The 22,928-nt window shown below is 36.9% G+C and overlaps 2 protein-coding genes across 3 annotated transcripts; both read right to left on the bottom strand.

Moving 5' to 3' along the window:
* Nucleotides 1-73: 73 nt before the first annotated feature.
* On the bottom strand, nucleotides 74-3,477 carry LOC110962709 (CD209 antigen-like protein E). The gene is made up of 4 exons (XM_022210718.2): nucleotides 3,342-3,477; nucleotides 3,000-3,160; nucleotides 2,098-2,222; nucleotides 74-234 (listed from the first exon to the last, which is right to left on the bottom strand). The coding sequence occupies exons 1-4, from the start codon at nucleotides 3,475-3,477 to the stop codon at nucleotides 117-119; spliced, it is 540 nt and encodes a 179-aa protein (XP_022066410.2). The 3' UTR covers nucleotides 74-116.
* A 2,427-nt stretch (nucleotides 3,478-5,904) lies between these two features.
* LOC110962687 (fibronectin) lies at nucleotides 5,905-22,920 on the bottom strand. Of its 2 annotated transcripts, XM_022210688.2 has the most exons (11): nucleotides 22,586-22,920; nucleotides 21,041-21,129; nucleotides 18,246-18,777; nucleotides 16,630-16,893; nucleotides 15,995-16,243; nucleotides 15,535-15,658; nucleotides 12,773-12,918; nucleotides 12,422-12,682; nucleotides 9,348-9,614; nucleotides 7,760-7,857; nucleotides 5,905-7,578 (listed from the first exon to the last, which is right to left on the bottom strand). In XM_022210688.2, exons 1-11 carry the CDS (start codon nucleotides 22,626-22,628, stop codon nucleotides 7,510-7,512), a joined length of 2,142 nt encoding a protein of 713 aa, XP_022066380.2. In that variant the 5' UTR covers nucleotides 22,629-22,920; the 3' UTR covers nucleotides 5,905-7,509. The 2 variants fall into 2 exon arrangements, with proteins under 2 accessions (XP_022066380.2, XP_051799923.1); XM_051943963.1 differs by lacking the exons at nucleotides 5,905-7,578; nucleotides 7,760-7,857; nucleotides 9,348-9,614; nucleotides 12,422-12,682 and having other exon boundaries at nucleotides 12,788-12,918; nucleotides 15,995-16,048; nucleotides 16,140-16,243.
* Between the last annotated feature and the right edge of the window lie 8 nt (nucleotides 22,921-22,928).

The raw sequence follows: 22,928 nt of genomic DNA, 5'->3' as shown, positions 1-22,928 counted from the left end.
CACAAATATTTCACAGTCCGAAAAGAAAACACTGCACACGCATGAACCGCACCTGGATTCGAAATTCTGCATTACTTAGTCTTTTGTCAGCTGTGTGAGGATCCGCGTGCTGCCTGTTAGGACTCTCTTTTACAAGCCCAGGGTCCGTAGGCTTCACAGTCAGCAGCGAATAGAGTCCCGCCTCCCCTCAGATCTGCACAGTCCCTGTCATCGGCATCCCACTCCACCGTCACCCTTCAGAGGAAACGTAAAGGTGATGAGATTCGTGAAGGTTCTTGAAGAAATTTCACATTTCATCCAAAAGGCTGCTGAAGAACTCGAGCTGTTAGAGCTGAAAAAGCTTCAAGGTTGAGAAGTGAAATATCCACAGGAATACGGTGAATGATATTTAAATATATACTGTAGATGTACAGCACCCTCCATAATTATTGGCACCCCTGGTTAAGATGTGTTGAAAACCTTAAAATAAATTCAACTTTTATTGCAGAAGCATATTCTCACACTGAAAACTGTTGAAAAATGTATTATAGGAGAAGATTAGGTGCTGTTTTGTTGGCAAAAGGAGGTTGTACAAAGTATTAACATCAGGGGTGCTAATAATTGTGGCACACGTGATTTGATGTAAAAAGGAATTATTTATTAATGTGTGATTTTTTTGTCCCCCACTGAACAAATGCACTTGAATTAAAGGTTGGATTTTCTTCTTTTTTTCCATTGTGGTCCTATATTATTTAGAAAAAAAGTGAATTTATTAGAAGCTAAAGAACACATCTTAACCAGGGGTGCCAATAATTATGGAGGGCGCTGTGTAAACACAGCAGATAGTTTAAAATGTTCAACAAAACTACATAGGTTAATCCTAAACTAAAGTGTCATGTTTGTGTATGTTAGCATATGTACACTACCGTTGAAAAGTTTGGGCTCACCCAGGTAATTTAATGCTTTCCAAGAAAACTCACACTTTTATTCATGTGCTAGCATAACTGCACAAGGGTTTTCTAATCATCAGTTAGCCTTTCAACACCATTAGCTAACACAATGTAGCATTAGAACACAGGAGTGATGGTTGCTGGAAATGTTCCTCTGTACCCCTATGGAGAGATTCTATTAAAAATCAGCTGTTTTTCTCTTTTCCTAACTTGTAATCTAAAATCTGATGTGGCCACCGAAGACTCCCAGATTATTATTATCACTATTATTTTATTTTATTTTTATTTATTATTATTATTTTTATTTATTTCTATCCGTCTGTCGGTTATGCATTGATTTGTCTTGTTTTGATTTTAACTGTATACCTGCTGTATCCATCCTTACTTCAGTGTACTGTAAAAGTACTACTGCAAGATGTAGTTATTTTTTTACTTTTGCTTTGCACTAAAAAAGTTCAATAAAAATATGTTTGAAAAAAAAAAGATCTGTTTCCAGCTGGAATAGTCATTTACCATATTCACAATGCCTAAACTGTATTTATGAATAATTTAATGTTATCTTCATTTAAAAAAAAGGGCTTTTTTTCCAAAAATGAGGGCATTTTTAAGTGACCAAAAACTTTTGAACAGCAGTGTTGTTATAAAATTATATTTATTTTGTTTTTTAGTTATCTTTATGATTTCAAATTACTGTATAACTGAGTGACTGTGAGCTCATATAACCCAATGTACCCAGTAAATTTCCATGATTTAACGCTGACCATAAAAGTTTAACAAGTTGATCATGCAAGCAGCCGGTTGAAACTGGCTGCTTAGAAACTGAAAATACCAATGTAACCGGTTTATGCCTGTTTAAAAACTATTGCCAGTCACTCGTTCAGACTCTGCTCTGTTCAAGTGATTCCTTGCGAAAGTAAAACTTTGCTTTGACTTGAGAGACGACTCTGAGTATTTATTTGGAGAAGTCAGGATGTGCCATTTTTTACTGTGGAGGAAAATGGATGTGGCATGGATGAGTCCAGGCTAATTTTTAGGCGATAACATTGGTGGCGCCGACTCAGTGCTTATATATTGGCATTGTTTTTTGGTTAATATGTCTTAGATGCTCTACTGCAATTTTCTCTATGAGACAAATTAAGCCCCATCTAAACTGATGCTCGGGACTTACGGCATGTCGTGCTGGACGTCTGTGCCGTCCCTCCACATCCACTGACCCTCCTCCTTGGTGTCTGTCAGCCCCACCCACAGGAAAGGAAAGTTGGAGAACTTCCTCATCACATCCTGAATAAAATCCTGTGGTGGAAACAACATCAAAAGATCCTCAGATTCACCTGCTTGATTACTATGAAAATGAATGAATTAGTTCTTCCACTTCCATAGAGCTGTTTTATTATTGTTCTTATTTCTGTCTGTCCCTCCTCTGTGCCTTTCTCTAAGGCTTCATCTTTCTTTTTACAAAACTATGGGACGCTTTTTTCTTATTGTACTTATAAATCTTCAGAGAAATCTTCAAAGCAAATTTGTGCTTTGTGCGTCAAAAATCTGTGTTTATGAGTTTGATGTTGAGATTAGTCTTGTCTGTGTAGATTTGCAATCATCCAAATCATGGTAATCAAAAGAGCTTCAGGAGACGGAAGAGTTAAGGAAGCCATCTATGTTAAACTAGAAAAATCATCTCTGGACAGAGAGAACACAAACCCAATACAAGGTCTGTAGTCTTAAGATCATGGAGAGCTGAGATCCTCAGACCACCACTGACACCTTGACTCATCCTTCGCCTAACGGTTTCACAATCATTCACATGTACCATCACCATATGATTTGGGGTGACAGTATATTTCCTGAACGTTACAACATTCCGTTAGAACTGAGGAAACCTCTTGGCTGAGAGGTGAAACGTCTTCAAAAACCAAAAGCAGAAATCCAGTTGGCATCTCCTGAAGCTCTCCGGAGCTACACTCTTCTCACCTTCCTCTGAAATGTTTTGTCTTGGACTTAACATCAGTGGCGTTTGCCAAACCTCAGTGATTCCCAGCTTTGTAAAACGAGCTATTCTTCAGGTGCAGTTACCATCTCTGTGGAGTCTTTGATGACAGCCAGGCTGCTGTTGTGTTGTTGGCAGAACTCAGCGCTCTCGTTCCACCGACGATTTTCCTGCAGTCCGATTGAGAAGAAGTAGCAATGATCCCTCCACCACAGCCAGCCCTCAGGACAAACACGGCACCTGGAATCTGCACAACGGAGGAACGGAACACTTGATGTATGCATCAGACATATATCTGATAAGAACCGGAGCCACTGGCTGATCAAACGCAACAGTGACTTCAGAATAGTGAGACTGAAATCAGGAACTTTTAGATGTCACATCATAGGATGGCAGATGTTTGTGCCAGAGAACAAAATGTAAATCACCTTGAGTGACCGTGTGAAGCATCAGGTTCAGATCACTGAGCTTCTTCTGACTTTGCAGCAGTTGCTCCAGCAGCTCTTTTTCTGATGCTTTTAAGGGCCGATCCACTTCTGGCGCCGCTGTCCATGTGACTGACATGCAGTAAGTAGTGCCAAAGGTTCATTACAGCGTGTAGATTTTATCTACATTCTATTTATAATTTAATGCCAAAAGTTACTTTACAATTATGTTTTAGTTTATTATCTTTCATTTAGAGAAACTATATCAGATTATCTTATTTTAAGAAGTGGCTTATAAATCTGAAACATGCATTAATTTCAGGTTTACAGACATGAAGTCACAAACAGAAACTGCAAAATGTACAAATACAGTATACCAATTGAGTAATATATCAAATGTGGGATTGTTAAAATCTATGTCAATACTTACCAAACAAAATGAGGGACAGGAAGAGTCCTGTGACCAGGGTTACTGTCGCGGCAGCCACTACGAGTGTCAGATGAGAAGTTTGACGGGATCCTGGATAAGAAATAGACCTACTTGGGATGTGTGCTACTTTTTCAACTTTAAGCTTAATGAAAAGAAATACTGTTCTTTGTAACTTTGTCAAGAGTACCCAAATAGAGACTCAGTTGTTTAGAAACTCATTTGTTTCCTTTTCATAGTTTGAGCTAAAGGTTCCAAAGTCGAGCAGTTACTTGTTGGGATGAACAGATGTGCTGCATGTTGCTTTAATTCATGCAATATTTTGCTTTAAACAAGGTAATGTTGTTAAGTTGTGCAATGTCAAGTCATGCAATAGGCTGTGCAACGACAATATATTATACTAGAATGTGCACAGCCTCTATATGTACATGACCACATGATCGACAATCAAATGTTCACTACCAGCCAAAAGTTTGGGGTCATCCAGACAATTTCATGTCTTCAATGAAAATTCACATTTTTATTCATGTGCTAACATAACTGAACAAGGGTTTTCTAATCATCAGTTAGCCTTTCAACACCGTTAGCTAACACAATGTAGCATTAGATGGTTGCTGGAAATGTTCCTCTGTACCCCTATGGAGATATTCCATAAAAAATCAGCCATTTCCAGCTAGAATAGTCATTTACCACATTAACAAGGCCGTATTTCTGATTCATTTAATGTTAACTTCATTGAAAAAAACTGCTTTTCTTTCAAAAGCTAGGACATTTCTAAGTGACCCCAAACTTTTGAACAGTAGTGTAAATGTACTCCATATATAAAATGCAGAGGCACCAGTCCAAAGGAATTCCCCAACTTGAAAAAGAAAAGTACTGAATTGTATTGTGCTGTATCACATCATATGTGTCAGACAAAAACTGTTTCCAGATTGTCTCATTTTCTGTCACAGATGATGTTTCATTTTCAAAATGAATGATGAATCAAGTCACTGTGATGTTTATGGTTCAGATTTGAAGGATGTCAGTGAAAGCAATCACAGCAGATTTAAAGAGCAAACGTCTAGCCTATGAGCACTCTTCTTATTGTATGTGGACTTGTCTATACATGTGGCTGTTCAGACAGCAGGAAAAGTAAACTTTAAACCGATTAACTGTAGCTTCCCTTCCACCTGTAACTACATCTTCTACCTTTTTGTGACACACTGAACAGAAATATTTTTACTACTTGCAAAGAATTTCACTTTAATCCTTGTTCGTTGAGTGTATCCCATTTACGGAGAAACTCAGAGTTTTCTGACTCCCCTTGAGCCAGGAGGTGCAGCTTCAAACTAACCTGCTGATGTTTCCCTATTGGCATCGTCCATGTTTCCCAGCGATGAATTCATGCCGCTGCTTGAAGCTGGTTGTCCTTTCACTTCAACTGTTTCATGTTCGTGGACTCATATTTCCAACTTCTTCTCATTTTCACACATTTAACGGTATAGATTGTTGCTGCTCCACCCCTTCCTCAAACTGAAACTGCCCTTTTCGACAAGAGAGCCCAAAAAAATGAAGCACAGAGCTTCACTTTAGTAGACGAAGCTGGCAGGGTGTGAACAACATCATCTTAACATGTTTAACACCTCCACGTGTTACCGAGTCACATGTGTCTATATTTACAGTACATTCACACCAGAATCAGCCAACACAAGCACGAATCAGAAATAGCAACCCAGTTCCTGTGGTGTTTGTTTCGTTTTTATGAGACTTTAGATTCTCCTCTCCTCACTGTAACAGATGCCTAAAGGTACAGGGAATTCTCCCTTTGAGGTGTTAAGTCCACTTCTTTATGATAAAAGGTGCAAAAAAAAACCCTATTTATTCTTTGTTTCTTTCTGTTTTTCCCTTTCTGTGTTCTTGTTTTACATTTATTTAAAATCTTAATTGCAATGACCTGACCCTTACAGTAGGACATCTGGCCCATTGTCTATTGTCTGTTTGAAAATGGAATAAAGAAGATTCCCAAAAAGAAAGAGGAAAAGGGGCGTATGTGTTACTCACGCAAAAATATTGTGTCATGTACATCAAGTGCTGGGAGGAAGAAGTAGAGTAAACCTTACACAAACATTATTAGAGTAATAGAATTAAAGGCATAAAGAGTTTTGAATACATTTATTTAAAACATCCGTCATAAATATTCCACACCATGAAAAGAAAAATAGATTAAATCATTATGAAACAAATAAAACTGAGATCTGACCTCCTACTGGCTTGTAATTTTAAATCTAGTACATCCAATTTTGAGTGTATCAATCTATTGCTTTTTCTTAGTTCCTCATAGTGCACTGACACAAAAGTTTACACTGTAAAAAATTCCCCTCTCAAAACAAGAAAAAATTTTTTTGCAGGAGCTTTTACTTTGAAATAAGTGGAAAAAAAAATCTGCCAATAGAACAAGTGAAAAATGGCTTAGTAAGATTTCTTGAAATAAGATGTGATATTTAGAATATTGAGATCTTAAAATTAGCTGGGAAAACTTATTTTAAGTTACATTTTACCAGGATTGTTAAGCTTAGGTGTCTTAAAATAAGCCAGATATGTTTAAAAAAAAAAAAAGAAAAAAAAAGAAGCAGCTTTTCACTCGAAAATAGATTTTCGCTTTCATGTAACCTCCTAATTTGAGATGTTTTAACCCTCCTGCTGTCTTCATTTATGGGAAACAAAAAATATTGTTTCCTTGTCTGAAAAAAAAAATCAGCAAAAAAATCCCCAAATTTATGAAAATTTGCAAAACCTCAGGAAGAAAACTCCAATAATTCCTTAAAAGATTCCCTTAAAATTTTTATTTAAAAAAAAAATCCCTCAAATTTGGCAAGAAAACGATTTTTTGTGAATGTTCTTATTAAACATTTTTAACATTTCTCTTTTTTTCACCAAAAAATGTTTAAAGAGTTCCCAAAAACGTTGAAAATTTGTGGACATCAGAAGTTTCACTGTGAAAATATGGTTTTCCCCCCCACATTTTCAGACGTTTAAACAGGTTAAGTTGACCCGCAGGACAACATGAGGGTTAAACTCAACTCAAAACAAGATCAATTCAGGATTTTTTGACTTAACAAAATATTTAAGCTGTGTTGTATTAAAAGAAGTCCCTCCATCTTGCTAGAATGTCACTTGCTAAGAGAATTTATCTTAAATCAAGTGAGATGAGACATTTTGACTAAAAATAACACAAAAACACTTTATAAGATTTGGAGTTTTTGCAGTGCATTTGTTTTATTTATTGTCCTGAATAATAATAATCTAAAATTTATGGTGTAGGTTTAAAGCAAATGGGGACCATGGTTCAGCTGTTTTAGCACTGCAAAACAAATCCCTCCTTACAATGAGAACAGCTGAGTCAAACTGTAAAAACCTGGACAGATAGGCATTTGTGTACTATTTTAAGTGTTTTATAATGTTTTATTTTTGCATGTTTTTGTAAAGCACTTTGCAACTTGGTTTTGAAACGTGTTGTAGAAATAAAGTTTGCAACAACAAAACATAATAATAGTAAATGGAACATATGTTCAGATGAAGGAAAAACGCAAATAAACTAAGAGAAATGTAACACATGATTAAGATATGAACAGTATTTTGATTATTATTATTGAATCAATGCATGTATCCTTTTTTATATGCGGCGCAAAAAGTTGGCCAGAAAAAAACAACATGACAGGAGATATGCCTTCACCAACACATTTATAAAACAGATATAGTTTTTTATACTTCAGTTGCCTCCAGGGTCCAAACAATGTCGTCCTTCAACAGCTCGGAGAAATGATCTTTCAACTGCAACAAAACACAAAGCAAAGATGACTTTTAAACCACCTATAAAACACAAAACTGAGCCATTTTCCCCCCACACATACTCCAAATAGCTACTTCAAGAGCCTATTCTATTTTAGCAGTAGTATTTTGCATATTTTTCTTGTTACCTTCTAAACCATGCGTTAGTTTTACCGTAGTCTACCTGTTTGAAAACACGTGTCCTTGTGGTGCTGTTATCACAGAGGAGAGTTTCTGCAGAAGAGCACAGCATCGACAAGCTGATTTGCCTTTCCTCGGTTTCTGGGGAACAAACAGAACGTGTTAAATTTGCATGTGGAGCACTATTTCTGTCCACTGTGGTCAAAGGTTAGCAACCATATGTATGACCAAGACGAGTCAATTTAAAAAAAAAAAAAAAAACTATGAATGAGCCCACATGGATTTATGTAAAAAAAGACAAAAATGTTCACACAGCAACCTCAGTTTTAGATTCTTCAAAACAGCGTCCTTTCGCTTTGATAAGTTTTTTTTCACTTTCTAGTGTCTTAACAAGCTTCAAGAGACTGTCACCTGGAGCTTTATTTTAAAGATATTCCCTCTAATGCTTTTTAAGGTTGAGAAATATTATGTGTTTCTGTTCAAAAACATTATCAGGTAATACGCTATTTAATTTTAAACACTAATATCAATATACACTACCGTTCATAAAGTTGAGGTCACCCAGACAATTTCATGTTTTCCATGGAAACTCACACTTTTATTCATGTGCTAACATAACTGCACAAGGGTTTTCTAATCATCAGCTGTTTCCAGCTAGAATACCTTCTCAACTAATGTTTTTTTATTCAATTATTTTGTACATTGCAGATTAATACTGACATCCAAATTCTAAAAGAATACATATGGAATTATGTAGTAAACCAAACAAAGTGTTAATCTTCAGTATTAATCTACAAAAGCTAAAATAAAACAAATAAATAAAAAGCACTGAATGCTATACACATACATACACATATGCATGTTTATATCCATAAAGTCTCTTACGATATCCCGACCGGATTTGTTTTTATTGTAATCAGTGTTTATTAAAGTTTGTAATCACATCAAAATTGTGAAACCCCTAAAACAATGGCTACTCCTCAAGAGAAGGCACAATGTGCAGCATGGTTTATTGAGCCAAAATCTGATGTGCAGACTCGGTGAAACTACAGAACAAAGTATGAAAGAGATCCACCATCACGTCCTTTTATGGAGACAGGGACAGTGTTGGGTCAACATCAATCAAACATTTCCAGACCGGCGGATTAGAAGGGATGGGCTATTTCCTTAGCCACCACGTTCACCAGATATCACTCCCTTGGACTTCTTTCTATGGGGTTATGTTCAAGATATCGCGTATCGAGCAAAGATACGAGACATTACTGAGTTGAAGCTAAAGATTTCTGGTGCCATTGCCGCCATCGATGAGGCTAAGCTACAGCAAACATGGCAAGAAATCGAGTACCGCCTTGATGTGCTTCGTGCAACTAATGATGCCCATATAGAGGTGTAATAAATGAGGTAGAAAAAACTTTGACAAACACTGATTACAATAAAACAAACCTGGTTAAGATATCTTATCAGCTGCCTTTGTAATCAGTTCTTAAAATCGTGTATATATATATATATATGTAGAAAATGTCCACAAATTTGCTTCCAGAAAATGGATTGGTAGTATTAATTGGACGCACATAATTACTAATAAGCTAAAGGGTTCAGACCCAGCAGTCTGGCCTTTCAGAGCGTCTCACCTGTCACAGTACACCTGCTTGCTGGGGAACTTTCCTGTTCACCTCCCAATACAAGCACTTCAAAACAGTATTTGGTTCCTGATGTCAGGTTAGAAAAAGTATAGCTGGTTTCGTCAATGATCTTGTCAGACCAACTCTGACTATAGAAGGTGGAGTTGAGTTCAACAAGGTACGTGGCTTTTGCTATGTTCTTAGGGGGGGTCCAGGTAAAGGTGATTGCGCTTTTGTTGACAAAAGTGGCATTGGCATTTGTCGGTGGAGATGGCACTGGAACGAGGAAAGAGAGAGAAAATGAGATCGTGATTTGTCAGATTAATTTGTAGCAAAAGGATTTTCTTTAGAATTTTTAGAGGGAGAACATGTAAGATTGCTGGCTGGCTTGATCAATCAGTGATGACTCACAGTGATGAAAAGAGCCACGGTGTTCACATATTTGTCATTCAAGTGAGACTGAACAGCACAAGTAATGTATAATGCATAAAAATGTACTCATAGATTTAAGACTAAACCTAAACTAGCAGCAAGCCTATCAAACTGTCCGAATAAGTAATACTTCAGTTTGTTTATAATGTCCTAAACGCTGAAAATTCTACGTATGATGGTAATTTAACTACTACTTTACTAATAGTAAAAAAAAGAACTATCATGACTGATGTGATCGAGCTTAGGGCTCAACCTGAGAACCAATGATTTAACTGCGACTCTGTTTTTAGATCTGATGTTTTGGGATCAGCATCGGTGCTGAAACAGGGAATAAAGTTCACTAAATCACTTCACACAACTCAGAGTACTATTACTTGTGCACGCCTATCCATTAATGTGATGACATGCGATCAGATACTGTATGTGCCGTGCTGAAAATGATGCATAAATCTTACATGGGCAGACCTAGTAGCATTGCTATGACAACCTTTACAGAAAAGTGACCCAAGTACTCATTCAGACACGACGCTGACATGTTCAGATGCTGCCAGATTATTGGAAAGGTATTTTCATCTTGTAGTGTAATAAGAGTGACTTATTTTAGTATAACTGTATGTGTGTCCTCTATGTGCTTTATTAGTAATGATACAATAATAATGTAGCATGAAGTCAAGCTAGCTGTTTGCTAGAAAATTAAGGAGATGATTATCAACCCAAGGAAGAGGAGAGACCAATACACCCCTCTCAAAACAAGGAAAAAAAAGTTATTTCAAAGAACTTTTACCTTGAAATAAGTCCAAAAAATCTGCCAATAGAACAAGTGAAAATGATTTGGTAAGATTTCTTAAAATAAGATATGATATTTAGAACATTAAGATGTTAAAATTAGGTGGGAAAACTGATTTTAAGCTATATTTTACTAGGATTGTCTTAACGCTCCTGTTATCCTCATTTACAGCAACAAAAATATTATTTCTATGTCTGAAAAAAATCCAAAAATTCAGCAAAAAAAATCCCCAAATTTATAAAAATTTGCAAAATCTTTAGGAAGAAAATTCCTTAAAAGTTTCCCTTAAAAAATTTTATTTTTAAAAAAAACAAATCCCCAAATTAGGCAAGAAATAAAAATAAAAAAAACAAAAAAAAAACATGGCAAATGTAAATATTTTCAAAAAATGAAGAAAAATCTCCCCCCAAAAATCCCATAAATATCTAAAGTGGTTATATATTTATCAATAAAACTTCAGATATATACTTTAAGAATACTCAGAAAAAAATCTACCAATAAATCCAGCGAATTCCGCTGGATTTTGGTTGATTTTTATTCTTCCACATATCAGCGTTTGCACAAATCAATGCCTGTTTACATATGACAGTATTGTATTGTCCCCATATGCACTGCAAAAACTCAAAATCTTACCAAGTCTATTTGTTTTATTTTTAGTGCAAATGTCTCATCCCACTTGATTTAAGATAAATTCTCTTAACAAGTGACATTTCAGCAAGATGGAGGGTCTTGTTTGAAGACAATGCATCTTAAATATCTTGTTAAGTCAAACGATCTTGAAATTATCTTGATTTAACCCTCGTGTCATCCTCCGGGTCAAATTGATCCGTTTAAAAGTTTGAAAATGTGTGGAGAAAATACATATTTTCACAGGGGAAAATGTCCACATTTTCAATATTTCGGGGGAAATTTGTGAACATTTTTTGATGGAAAACAAAAATGTTGACAAAAAATGTTTCTTTAAGAACATTCAGAAAAAAAAAATCAACCAAAATCCAGCGAAATTCGCTGGATTTTGGTTGATTTTTTTTTCTGAATGTTCTTAAAGAAAATATTAGAAGTTTTACTGATATAGTATCTGTAATCACTTTAGATATTTTTGGGATTTTTTTTGGAAGTTTTTATTCATTTTTTGAAAAATATTTGCAATTTTCATTTATTTCTTGCCAAATTTTGGGATTTATTTTTTTAAATACAATTTTTAAGGGAAACTTTTAAGGAATTTTCTTCCTAAAGATTTTGCAAATTTTTTTATAAATTTGGGGATTTTTTTGCTGCATTTTTGGATTTTTTTTCAAACAAGGAAGTAATATTTTTTGATGTCATAAATGAGGACAACAGGAGGGTTAAGACACCTAACCTTGACACTCCTTGTAAAATATAGCTAAAAATAAGTTTTCCCAGCTAATTTTGAGATCTTAGTATTCTAAATATCATATCTTATTTCAAAAAATTTTACCAAGCCATTTTTCACTTGTTCTATTAGCAGATTTTTGCACTTATTTCAAGGTAAAAGTTGCTTGAAATATTTTTTTTTCTTGCTTTGAGAGGGGTATTTTTTCCAGTGTGACAGCATTGCACAAGATGCTAACATTTGCACAAATAATTTATTTTTCAAAACTATTGTTATTTTATCTTATTTTTGTTATACTCTATTCTGATTTCATTTTATTTGTTATTTCCGTAGTGTGAAGGGAACTGGCAAAATGAGAATTTCATTACTCAAGGTAACCCCCCTGTTTCTGTTGTGTATATGACAATAAAGTTCTTGAATCTTAAATCTTGAATCTGTTACCACAGGTACTGGTAAATAAACCAGGATTAAAATCCCATTGATTATAACCTTAAATACAAAACAACTCACAGGTAAACTTGGAGACTTTCATTGACGGGCCTTGGAGATGTCCACTAACAGCGTGGACATCTACAGTGTAATTGGCTGCAGTCTTCAGTTCATCAAATGTCACCGTAGTTTTTTTTGTTTCGTTACATTCTGCTTCTTCCTGTGTCCCATCCAACCAAAGCCTGACAGCAAAATGTGAATAATTCCCCTCATCGAAGGCCCAGCTGGCTGTAAGGGAGCTATTGCTTGTGGTCGCAATCAGGTTTGAAATCGGTCCCGGGGCTACGTAGGAGACACAAAGTCAGATTAGTGACACTAAACACAGCATGAGAAAGTTTCTGTGGATCAACGAAGCGGTCAAACAGGAGCTACCAGTGTACGTGGTGATGGTTGTGTTGTCTCCCTCCAGACTAACATTAGCCAGAGCAGTCACTACAATGGTGATCCTGGTGCCCATCGGCAGGGTTTCTACTGGTAACTCACGCACAGTTCGGTCCACCGTGTCATTAAACAATATCCTGGAAGGAAGAGAAACAGTTACTTCAGAAATATCAAAGTAAAACTGCTGCTGCATTTGTCATAAACTCAAATATATATAAATAGCTTGTAAAATCACTTCTCTTCTCTCTGCATTGGTTGTAATTTCAATCTGTAAAAACCTACTCAGTGAGTTAAATTCTCTGAAAGCAGACGTCTATAAAGTTAAATTAGATAGGACAAGTAACACAAGAAGAAACCCCAGGTTAAACAAGCTGGAAAGGAAGAAAAATGTGAACTTATCAATCATAGTTTACAAGATAAAAGCTTTCCCCTGCCAAACTCTTGCTAGTTGTGCAGCTGTTCTGTGCAGTGAGGGACCACTACAGACATTCAAGGTTTACATTAATACAAAGTATTTCAGGTAATCTGGCTGAACTCCTCAAACAACAGGTTTTGTTGAAGCAGTGTCATCATGTCCCACCTCTTTGCAATTACTTTTGCTGAACTCGGCAGAGCAAAGGGAGCTAAATTTAAAATATATTCCTGATACCTTGCTGTTATACAGCCTATTCTGACAGGGACAGGAAGCAGGTATGTTGCTCGTTTCAGAGCCACTAGATTTAGTTAAAAAACACAGTCAGGTTGCCTTGCAGAACACAGTCGAATCAAGTCACCACAACTCTTAAAACAACGCCCAATGAACCAAAGTGCTTCCCAGTGGCACAATAAGACTGGCATTGCAGATTTAAGTAACAAGTTTAAATATAAAGGTAAGGACCCCAAAATATTCTATGTCACAAAATGCATCCGACTAATCTACATATTAAAAGTTAAGACCCCAATAAAGTATTTTTCTGTAAATTTACCTGGGTATTTTAAATGCAGAAAACGCGACTAAATTTGGCCTAATACAAATAAAACTCACTAATTTAAATGTTAAGGTCAGGAGCGTTCTATATTATATTCTCGAACAAATGAGCTATTAATTTAAAAAGTTGAAATTAAGGCCTTCAAATTTACACATAGAAACCATAATAAACAAAACCAACTATCCCCAATAAGCAGCTCACTGGCAATAACAGAGCTGCTGGTCTACCTCTGTGACTTCAACATATCGGTTTTTCTAAAGCCCCAAAGTCACACAGTAACACAAACAAATAAAGTCATTGGAGTAGTGGTGGGCCAGCTACTCCTGAGTTCTGAGAAGTAAAATGAACTTTGAAGCGCTTAAGAGAGCATAGATGGATAAAATGGGTTCAGCTCCAAGTTCAAAATGTCAAAAATCTAATGACGAAAAGGGTAACATGGTAAAAACTTAACTACATTTAGTTCACACTTAAACTGACATTGATGTTTTTTTAAGTGGCTACAGTGAGTTTTTCCGCTGACTTCTATATGAGTGCTGCTGTCCTCATATAGGTTAGAGTCTCACATTCACTATGGATGTGGATCTCTCATGACCACAGTTACAGAAACCAAACTATAGGTTGAAAATAAAAGGAGCTTCAGAAAAAGCCACAGGACTTCTGTTTTAGGTCGTTGAGGACCTTTTATGTGACATTCAGGCTTCTTCAGTAAAAGATATTTTACGAAAAACTGATGGCAACCCCCTTTTTGTTTTAAGACAATGCATCTTAAATGTCTTGTTAAGTCAAACAATCTTGAAATAATCTTGTTTTGAGATGAATTTTACAAGAAAACTCAAAATAAGTTTAACCCTCGTGTCATCCCGTGGGTCAAATTTGAAAATGTTGAAAAAGAAATATGTTTTCACAGTGAAACTTCTGATGTCCACATTTTCAACATTTTTCGGAAATCTTGGAACATTTTTGGTGGGAAAAAAAGAAATGTTGAAAATGTTTCTTAAGAACATTCCCATAAAAATCTATCAAAATCCAGTGAAATTCACTGGATACACAATGTTCTTAAAGAAAAAATCCGAAATTTTACTGATATATATGTAATCACTTTAGATATTTTTAGGAATTTTTTGGAAGATTTTTTTCTCAATTTTTGAAAATATTTACAAGAATTTTCTTGCCAAATATGGGGGACTTTTTTTAAATCAAACTTTTGAGAGAAACTTTTAAGGAATTATTGGAATTCTCTTCCTGACGATTTTGATAATTTTCAGAAATTGGGGAAATTCTTTTGCTGATTTTTTTTTTTTAGATTTTTTTCAGACAAGAAAACAATATTTTCTTGGTGGCTGTAAATGAGGACAACAGGAGAGTTAATACATCTCAAATTAGGAGGATACATAAAAGCAAAAATCTATTTTTGAATGAAAAACTATTTTTTAGCATACCTAGCTTATTTTAAGACACCTAAGCCTGACAGTCCTGGTAAAATAGAGGTTAAAATAAGTTTTCACAGCTAATTTTAAGATCCCAATATTCTACACATTGTATCTTATTTCAAGAAATCTTACCAAGCCATTTTTCACGTGTTCTGTTGGCAGATTTTTCCATTTTTTTCAAAAATGCAATGAGTTTTTTTTCGTGTTTTGAGAGGGGCATTTTTTCCAGTGTACAGTCACTGTTTCAAACTCACTCCGTGTTAGATAAGCAGACTCAGCTGGTTTATCATAAGAAACGCCGGCAAAAAATTTACAAACACTTTCTGTACTAGCTATCGACGGATAGGATACATACTCATCAGCGCTGTTCAGAACCTTCACCAAGAAACCTGTGAAGTTTCCTTCAGGTTGCCCCCAGTGGACAAACACTGAGTGATTGGTATTGTCAGAAACATTCAGGCTGGACACTTTAGAAGGTTCTGAAAGAAACAACAAAGAGATAAACAGACAACATCGCTGTGTGTACTGGTTACAGCCCCCAGTAAAACTTGGTAGATGTCACTGTTCAGGTCAGGTGTGCTGCTAATTTGCCTTTGCTGTTTTGAATTTCATATTATGTGAGCAATAAATGAGATGCAAAAGCCTCTTCCTCATTTGGTGTGCTTACAGTGGTATCAAATATACAGCACACTTCCTGTTTAAGCTCCCTGTGACCGAAAAATTCATTTAAACAGCCTGTAAAAAAATGTGCACTGTGTATTACATAGTGATAACTCTGCATCCTAATAATTAACATATGTGTGACATAAACTCACTGGTATACACTGTGATGTTAGATTCTTCACTCCACACTGAGCGGTCCTCGACTTCTGAGAGGACAAACAATGTGTAAGAGGTTCCAGGCGTCAAACCAGCAACTTCTATACCTTCTGTGGTAGTGTTTAATTGCTCATCACCAACCCTAATAACATAGAAATCCAGATTTCCATCTGGTTTGCTCCAGTTCACTTGGATGGATCTTTCTGTCACGTTGGTGATTGTGAGGTTTTGAACTTTGTTGGGCTCTAAAAAAAAAAAAAAAAAAAAAAAAGGAGATAAAGTCAGAGCTGCATGTGTTTGAAAAACAATGTTAATTTGCCAGTATTTATTCTGAAAGTTAACAAGAGAAGTACAGTTTTAGCAGGATGAAGTACGAACATTTCCAGCAACCATCACTCCTGTGTTCTAATGCTACGTTGTGTTAGCTAATGGTGTTGAAAGGCTAACTGATGATTAGAAAACCCTTGTGCAGTTATGCTAGCACATGCATAAAAGTGTGAGTTTTCATGGGAAACATGAAATTGTCTGGATGACTCCAAATTTTTGAACGCCAGTGCATACGATAAAGGCAAATATACATTTATATAGGAAGAGGAAGAGTGTCACTTCAATGCAGCCAGATGTAACTCACCGGTGTAGAAAGTGAAATTCTCTGGCTTCAGTTCTCTCCCACACTTAAAAGGGAACACATGGACTACGTAGTTAGTGCCTGGTGTGAGGCCAACAAGGTCGTGGGTCAGATCAGTTTTATTCTCAGTCATTTCTTTGTCGTCTTTGACGCCTTTGACTGCCACACGATAATGGCTGATTCTGTCGGACACCCACTGCCACGTCACAGTGGCGTTGTCTGAGGTGACATTGGTCACGCTGACTTTAAAATATCCAGAGAAATGATCTGTTTGAAAATAAGAAGATTGATGCTTGGCTGAGACATGAAGAGAGGTAAAAAGGAGGAGTAAAGCATCAAAATGAAGTGTAGGAAATCCATGCATATGCTGTGTTGTAGTCTTATTCTCCCACTGTTCAATCATTGTGTGGTCAACTTTGGCAAGAATCCATATGATTTCACAAGACAGTTCATAGAAAAATGCGCTTATGCTTATTTTTGGATAGGAGTTATTTTGCCCTATAAAAGGACAATAGTGTGTTGCAGTCAGACCAATATGTTCTACAGAATGGGCTGGAAAAGTAATGTTAGTTTTAAATCGGCAACACTTTCAACATGCTGCTCTAACTCTATGTACAGCCAGGTTTATTGATAAGGATGGAAGCTTCGTGATGCAGTGCAGCTGCTCCAAAAGCAGTCAGCACACATGTTCAGTGTACCATAGGCATGTTGCAACAGACTGTCAGTCTTCACCTGGAATAATTTGATCTAAGTAAGATTCAGAATATTCCCTTAAAAAGTGGATCACTTCATTTAGAATGTATTTGTTTTTCTAATCATCATCAAAACTAGGTGATTAGATCATAGAGGGATGCATAAGTTTAAAAGATCAGTGGGTTTTTGTTTTTTACAGAGCCCTTAGTACTTGGGTTGGAATTGTGAAATAATAAGTCCCACAATCGGTGAAGGGTTTAGTTCAGGCAACTGGACTTATAGGCGAAACATCTTCAAGAGCACAAGAATAAGTCCAGTTGCCTGAACTAAAGCCTTCACCTTCAGATGACCTGGATGACTGAGAACCTTCACAGACAAGTCCCACAATATTTGACAAGAAAAGCACTCAGAACGCAGTACTCTGCCAAGGCTGCTCAGTAGTTTTATGATTTCCAACGGATAAGTCCTGATAAGTCCGCAGCGGTCAATTTGTAGTAGAATTGCAATGATTGGATCGTCAGCATGCAGCTGATGTAGTGCTCATCTGTTGTCATAGCTACAATGAAGTCGTGCCGCTATCTCACAATGATATGGAAATCTTTAACAAATCTGTGGATCCAGACTATAAGCCGCATCACTGCCAAAATCTAATCACTTGGTCCTTGTGCCATTTCTAAATCCGTTAGTCTGTTTTTGAGTAATGTTGCGCACAGACAGACAGACGGACAAACGTATGCCAATCGTCACATAACTTCGCCGTGTTCCTTGGCAGAGTAAATACATGGTTGGTATTATAAAGTACTGTTTATTTCAATAAATACTTGAATGGGGAAATTATGTGTGTGTATGAATTATATAAGACCACAAAAGTTATATGTACCGTCATTTTTGGGCTCCCTGAAACCTAAAACAAAAGAGAGTCCTACCTTCATAACAAATAAAAGGCAGATGCTCCGAGCAGTCTTTTTCAACCCAAGACCCAAAGCTGTACATGGCCACACAGGAGTCCTCAATGTAACCATTTGGCGTTGGCAGTGGTGTGCTCGTCATGAACGTGGTGTCTGTGAACACTGAGCTCGTGATGTTCACGTAATCTTCAGTTACAGTCATGTTGTCAGTGCTGGTTTCCCAGAACGTGGTTAAGTCGGTCACATTCGGATCGGTGATGTCGGTGAAGCTGCTCATCGTTGGGGTTGTTGTTGCTGGGCCGTTGCATGAGCAGCCGCAGCAGTCGTTGTCTGGGACAGAGGGTTCAAACTTTGGCCAACCAGGGTACCAGTTCTGGAAGGTGAGGGGTTCCCCGTTGGACCAGTGAGACCAGGGCATGGTGCTGTTACTGGTATAGTTGCTGGTTGAGTTGAAGCTCTTCCGTAGGCCGATCCAGTGCTGAGAGTTGAGCATCTTGACGATCACCTCGATGTTGTCGTGGCTCAGAGTCACCAGGTCTTCGAAGCAGACCTGATTGGATATGAAAGGCTGCAGTCACTCTTTAATAGCTGAGCTGAGCAGTCAGACTTCTTTGGATGGCTTGTCTGCATTCAGCTTAGCAATGTCATCTTTAATAAATTCACGGAATGCGACAGAATAACCGAAGCTTTGTAGTACGAGTCATTCCATGAAAAATCAATTACTGCCTCCTATCTGACACCCTCAGAATGAAAAGATTTTTACATGCACTGCAAAAATTCAAAATCTTACCAAGTCTATTTGTCTTAGTTTTAGTGAAAATGTCTCATCCCACTTGATTTAAGATAAATTCACTGAACAAGGGACATTTCAGCAAGATGGAGGGACTTGTTTTAAGACAATGCATCTTAAATATCTTGTTAAGTCAAACAATCTTGAAATTATCTTCTTTTAACCCTTGTGTTGTCCTGCGGGTCAAAATTGGCCCATTTCAAAGTTTGAAAATGTGGTAAAATATATAAATATATATATATATATATATATATATATATGTATATATACAGGTCCTTCTCAAAAAATTAGCATATTGTGATAAAGTTCAGTATTTTCTGTAATGTACTGATAAACATTAGACTTTCATATATGTTAGATTCATTACACACAACCGAAGTAGTTCAAGCCTTTTATTGTTTTAATATTGATGATATTGGCCAAAAAGTAAAGAAAAACCAAAAATCCCTATCTCAAAAAATTAGCATATTATGAAAAGGTACTCTAAACAAGCTATCAACCTAATCATCCGAATCAACAAGTTAACTCCTGAGTTAACACCTGCAAAAGATTCCTGAGGCCTTTAAAAACTCCCAGCCTGGTTCATTACTCAAAACTGCAATCATGGGTAAGACTGCCGACCTGACTGCTGTCCAGAAGGCCATCATTGACACCCTCAAGCAAGAGGGTAAGACACAGAAAGAAATTTCTGAGCGAATAGGCTGTTCTCAGAGTGCTGTATCAAGGCACCTCTGTGGGAAGGAAAAAGTGTGGCAGAAAACGCTGCACAACTACAAGAGGTGACCGGACCCTGAGGAAGATTGTGGAGAAGGGCCGATTCCAGACCTTGGGGGACCTGCGGAAGCAGTGGACTGAGTCTGGAGTAGAAACATCCAGAGCCACCGTGCACAGGCATGTGCAGGAAATGGGCTACAGGTGCCGCATTCCCCAGGTCAAGCCACTTTTGAACCAGAAACAGTGGCAGAAGCGCCTGACCTGGGCGACAGAGAAGCAGCACTGGACTGTTGCTCAGTGGTCCAAAGTACTTTTTTCAGATGAAAGCAAATTTTGCATATCATTCGGAAATCAAGGTGCCAGAGTCTGGAGGAAGACTGGGGAGAAGGAAATGCCAAAATGCCTGAAGTCCAGTGTCAAGTACCCACAATCAGTGATGGTCCGGGGTGCCATGTCAGCTGCTGCTGGTGGTCCACTGTGTTTTATCAAGGGCAGGGTCAATGCAGCTGGCTATCAGGAGATTTTGGAGCACTTCATGCTTGCATCTGCTGAAAAGCTTTATGGAGATGAAGATTTCATTTTTCAGCACGACCTGGCACCTGCTCACAGTGCCAAAACCACTGCTAAATGGTTTACTGACCATGGTATTGCTGTGCTCAATTGGCCTGCCAACTCTCCTGACCTGAACCCCATAGAGAATCTGTGAGATATTGTGAAGAGGAAGTTGAGAGTCACCAGACCCACCACTGTGGATGAGCTTAAGGCCGCTATCGAAGCATCCTGGGCCTCCGTAACACCTCAGCAGTGCCACAGGCTGATTGCCTCCATGCCACGCCGCATTGAAGCAGTCATTTCTGCAAAAGGATTCCCGACCAAGTATTGCGTGCATAAGTGAACATAATTATTTGAAGGTTGACTTTTTTTTGTATTAAAAACACTTTTCTTTTATTGGTCGGATGGAATATGCTAATTTTTTGAGATAGGGATTTTTGGTTTTTCTTTACTTTTTGACCAATATCATCAATATTAAAACAATAAAGGGCTTGAACTACTTCAGTTGTGTGTAATGAATCTAACATATATGAAAGTCTAATGTTTATCAGTACATTACAGAAAATACTGAACTTTATCACAATATGCTAATTTTTTGAGAAGGACCTGTATATTCATGGTGAAACTTCTGATGTCCACATTTTTTACATTTTTGGGAAATTTTGAAGATTTCTTGGTGGAAAAAAGAAATGTTAAAAAATGTTTCTTTAAGAACATTCAGGGGGGAAAAAATCGACGACCTGAAGTTCAGGTGTACCTGGCAGTAGTTCCTGGCGCCATTCCAGGTCAGACTGCCTTTCCCGACGGCATACTGTCGCTCTGCAGTGTTGTACATTACCATCAGAGCTGAGGAGAGGCAAGCAGACAAGAAAGCAAGACAGACTGTTTGTCCTCTGGGTCTTCATGCTATAGAAATTATATAAAAGTGAAAATATCAAAAGCAATTGTTGTAGTGTACAAAGTAAAGACTTGATGGATAACAAAGCATTGCACATATTCTATAATTCTTGGATTGTTCCACATCTGACTGGCTGTTGAAGTTTGGGGAAATGCCTGTTAGACAAACATCCAGTTCTCATTTTACAGAAAAGAGTCATAAGAATAATCTGTCGAAAAAATATAGAGATCCAACAAATCCATTATTCCTTCAGTTAAAATGGTTGAAATTTGACCACATAATAGATTATAGTATTCTGCAAGTTATGTATAAAGCTCATAAAGAAACTTTACCAGTCAATGTTCAGAACAGATTTGCAAAAAGAGAAAGTAGAACTTTGAAGGAACAGAGAGCTTCATAAAACCAAGATTTGAGCAAATTAATGGAAAGTCGCATTTCTGTAAAAGGGGTCGATTTATGGAACAATCTAGACATGGAATCAAAAGAATCTAAATCACACGCATGATTTAGAAATGTAATTACAACCAGAATAATATTGAAACACAAAGAAATGAAGTATCATAGTGTTTGTTATGAGAGAAAACTCTGATTTGAGTGAGAGTGGCTGTGCAGGCCTCTCAGACTTTACAGTCATTGTGTTTGGTTTTAAAGCTCATTGTAAACTGATTGTTATAAAGAGGGAAGATTACAGAAGTTTGTTCTTCTTTCTGCTCCTTTTTATTCAGAAGTTTTTGTATAGTTTTTTTTTGTCAATGAATGAAATAAAATATGAACTACTGTTGTTTTCTGCAGTTTTCTCTAATCTGTTATGAACAAATTTGTACCTTGATTATTACACAGACACACAGTAACTGCCATTTGTCAGTATGTATTTGAACAACAGACACAAGTTAACTGCAGTTGTTTTCACGCCTATTCAGATTGCAGCAAAAAACACATATTTCATCCCAGTTTAGATCAGAATACTTTCTATTTTAATCTTTAAGGTGAATTGGACTAAAAACTCTACATTTACAAAATTGTTATCAAGCAGTCAGCGCTGGGTTGCCATGTTTGCTTCAACCTACGAACAATTTCAAAGTCCTAACTTGACACTGAAGGTGTTAGAGATCCTCGTCTGTGAAACTCCTCGTCTCAAACTCAGCGTCTTCTTAAATCTCTTCAGAGTTACGTTTACTGTACAATTTATTCTAAGCTTTTGCTGTAACTGTTAAATTTGGTGACATTTTATGTTTTAGATATTAAACAAATACTATCTTGCAATATATTGTTTTTACATTGAGCTTTATCATCTTCTGACAAAAAAAAGTTGCTTTATTGTAAATAAAAATGAACTAGCACATTATCTACAGCAATAATTGCTATACCTTTACAACATACTGCAAATAAAATACGCTGACTCACCCCAACATGTTAAAACACAGACTTTATCCTGGAACTTTCCCATATCGATCTCCTGTAGCCTCTAGTATGTGGACAGACTGATGAAACGTCGCCACAGGACCGCTGCTGCATCAAAAACCAACATTAGCTTCTAAATTATACATCTATGAATAGAAACAACTTCAGAATGATTGAAAACAATATTCTAAAGGCCAAACACGGAACGGTTCAGCACTCACCCAGGCTACGGATGCTTCATCTGACCGTAAACGGCGTGAAATGACGTCTCAGAGCTGAATATGCCATTTAACACCCACAGGTAAGCAGCACATTTGACTAGCATCACAAAGCTCCGTTCAAGTGG

Source organism: Acanthochromis polyacanthus, chromosome 23 (genome assembly GCF_021347895.1).
Source record: "Acanthochromis polyacanthus isolate Apoly-LR-REF ecotype Palm Island chromosome 23, KAUST_Apoly_ChrSc, whole genome shotgun sequence".
In the NCBI taxonomy this organism is placed as follows: Eukaryota; Metazoa; Chordata; class Actinopteri; family Pomacentridae; genus Acanthochromis; species Acanthochromis polyacanthus.
This window is presented reverse-complemented; position numbering and strand designations above follow the sequence as displayed.